This window comes from Gekko japonicus, unplaced genomic scaffold (genome assembly GCF_001447785.1).
Source record: "Gekko japonicus isolate JY-2015 unplaced genomic scaffold, Gekko_japonicus_V1.1 scaffold394, whole genome shotgun sequence".
NCBI classification, from domain to species: Eukaryota; Metazoa; Chordata; class Lepidosauria; order Squamata; family Gekkonidae; genus Gekko; species Gekko japonicus.
In genome coordinates, this window is record NW_015173135.1 from 1,111,387 (window position 1) to 1,114,070 (window position 2,684).

A 2,684-nucleotide genomic window follows, 5' to 3' on the forward strand; every position below is an offset into this window, starting at 1 on the left:
GTCGCTCTGGCAACGGGGCTGTTTGGAGTCCCGTTGCCAGAGCGACGCGGAGCGTCACATCCTGGCGACGGCGGGTGCAGCGCATGCAGCCGTCCCCGTGGCAAGGCTCCTGCCAAGAAATACAAATCCCCCACCGGAACTTGGTAAGCCTAGCTCCAGAGCAAACTAATTTATGCAGTAGCTAAGTTGCTTGCTCACAACTTTAATGTCAGTAGCTCACAAAGTAGAGTTTTTGCTCACAAGACTTCACAGCTTAGAGGGAACATTGTTCATACCAGGCATTTTTCTCAGCCTAAAGTGCCTTACAGGGCTGTTGTGAGGACAAAATGGAGGATGGGAGAATGATGTATGCCACCTGACCTCCTGGTAGGTAAGAGGGGATAGAAATACGACACTTCAAATCTGTCATGTATGTTGTAGCAGCCAAAGACTGTGGTTTTAGCTCAGCCAAGTATTGTTTCCTTACCAGGGTTAATTGCACATGTGGGTGGAGGGGTCCCATTTGGAAAATGGTGCCGGGAGGGGGGAGAAATAACCCCATATACTGAGCACTACAGCTTTGATTCTGCCCCTATCCTTCCCATAGCTATTTTCTAGGGTAAAAAAACAAACACTGTGATATCTGAGTGTGCCGCATGACGGAGTGAGCTCCCATCTCTAGTTCCAGCTCCTGCCAACCTAGCAGTTCGAAAGCAAGAAATTCCAAGTAGATAAATAGGTACCACTTCGGTGGGAAGGTAACAGCGTTCCGTGCGCCTTGGTGTTTAGTCATGCCGGCCACATGACCACGGAAACGTCTTCGGACAGCACTGGTTCTTCGGCTTTGAAACGGAGATGAGCACCGCAACCCTAGAGTCGGATTCGACTGGCTTTCGAGCAAGGGAACCTTTACCTTTACCTTGGTGCTCTAAGTGAATGGCTGTCAGCACATCCTCTGTTTAGCAAATCCAGCGATGGGAAATGGAGTAGGAGCTTGCCTTCAATCTCTTGCTGTAACACAAGTGTATTCGTAATTTCTTTGTATCCTATGAAAGAAAACACTCCTGCTCACAATTTTTGGCTTGTTTGCTGTTCTCTTCCAGGTTGAATGAAGAGCAAATTGCTACCGTGTGTGAGTCAGTGCTGCAGGCACTTGCCTACCTGCATTCCCAAGGTGTGATTCACAGAGACATCAAGAGCGACTCTATTCTCCTGACCCTTGATGGAAGGGTAATTTCTGCAGCTTTGGTCTCTCCCTGTAATTCTCTTTCAGGTTTTCCAGAGCACTTAAATTAGAGAAGGGACCAGAGCTCAGTGGTGGGGTGCATCTTTCACATGCCTAAAGAAATCTCTGACCACAAAAAACTCAGGTAGCAGGTCTAGGAAAGATTTCTGTCTTTGGGACTTGCTGCCAGTCAAAGTAGACTGTAGTGAGCTAAATGTTCTGATGGTACAGGATAGCATCATTTTTCACTTTCTGCTCCTGCATTCTGGTTCATCTCCATATATTTTAATGTCTTTTCTCCCCTCCTTGACGTCATTTTCTTAACTTTTGTTTAGGATGTCGAGTGATTGCTGTTTTCCTCCTTCACGTAGGTGAAACTCTCCGATTTTGGCTTCTGTGCTCAAATCAGTAAGGATGTACCAAAAAGGAAGTCCTTAGTAGGCACACCTTATTGGATGGCTCCTGAGGTTATTGCAAGGTCTCCATATACCACAGAGGTAAGTATGGACCTTGAATTACAGAAAGGACAGTAAATCAACAGAGGGCACATCTTCTGGAGCCAACCTTTGTAGCCCATTCCTTTGCCTAGATAGATACATTTGGCATGGCATGGTCCAGTATCTTGCATCATGGTTTTATTACCTGAGAGATATGAGATCCGAGCAGAGGAAGCCATATTTGTCTATGGAAGCAAGAACCGGATTATGTGATCTTCAGAACTATTCCGGCTCCCCTACAATTCTACCTCACTCAAGTGTTGACATGGGTATAAACCATCATTACATCTAAAAAGTTTGGTTGTCATCAGAAGTGATCATATAGGCCCATTACACAGACACATCTTACTGCAGATTTTTAGAGCAGTAAGCCTTTAGTCTTGACTTCGGAATTCGGATTCTGTGCCAGCCTACCATTCTTTTCCCTCTGGTGTATTTATTCTGCAGCTACAATTTTAAAAAATGTACTTTTTAAAATTAGGTGGGAACATCATTTGAGACGTGTGGGGGGTGTCCAATTTTTTTTTTAATTACACAATTGCCCTATCACAGCTGTGCAGTAGCATCCAGCAAGCACCTTCCATTTCCCGATGTTGAAATTGACAAGACATTTTTTTCACACAGACCCAGTTTATTTAAGGTTGCAAAGCCCTGTCCTGTCCAAGCTCCACCCCCAAATCTCCAGGAATGTCCCAACCCGGAGTTTGCAACTCTGCTTACTGGGCGCAAGGGTCAAAAACTTACCTGTGATAAATGTGTATGGAGGTTTCTAATTCAGTAGAAAAATCAGGGATCATCTCCCTGGATTGTGGAAGAGCTGCAGAACAAAGAACCTGAGAGGCTTTGTGGACCTCTGAGGGCAAAATGGACCCTGGAGTAAAATTTGCCAAGGGGGGGGGGTGTCTTGGAGGATTTGCTGAGTGTGGCTGCTGAGTTTTGCCAACTAACCAGGAAGAAAGTGGACCCACTTCTCCTGTGTCTCC

At 45.8% G+C, this 2,684-nt stretch overlaps 1 protein-coding gene across 1 annotated transcript in view; it reads left to right on the forward strand.

Annotated features, from left to right (window-relative positions):
• The window catches only part of PAK6 (p21 protein (Cdc42/Rac)-activated kinase 6), a 71,343-nt gene that overhangs the window by 59,713 nt on the left and 8,946 nt on the right, over positions 1 to 2,684 (forward strand). Inside the window, exons 8-9 of the mRNA XM_015422185.1 lie at positions 1,083 to 1,209; positions 1,576 to 1,701. Coding sequence (XP_015277671.1) covers positions 1,083 to 1,209; positions 1,576 to 1,701 — 253 coding nt within the window. The remainder of the gene's footprint in view (positions 1 to 1,082; positions 1,210 to 1,575; positions 1,702 to 2,684) is intronic.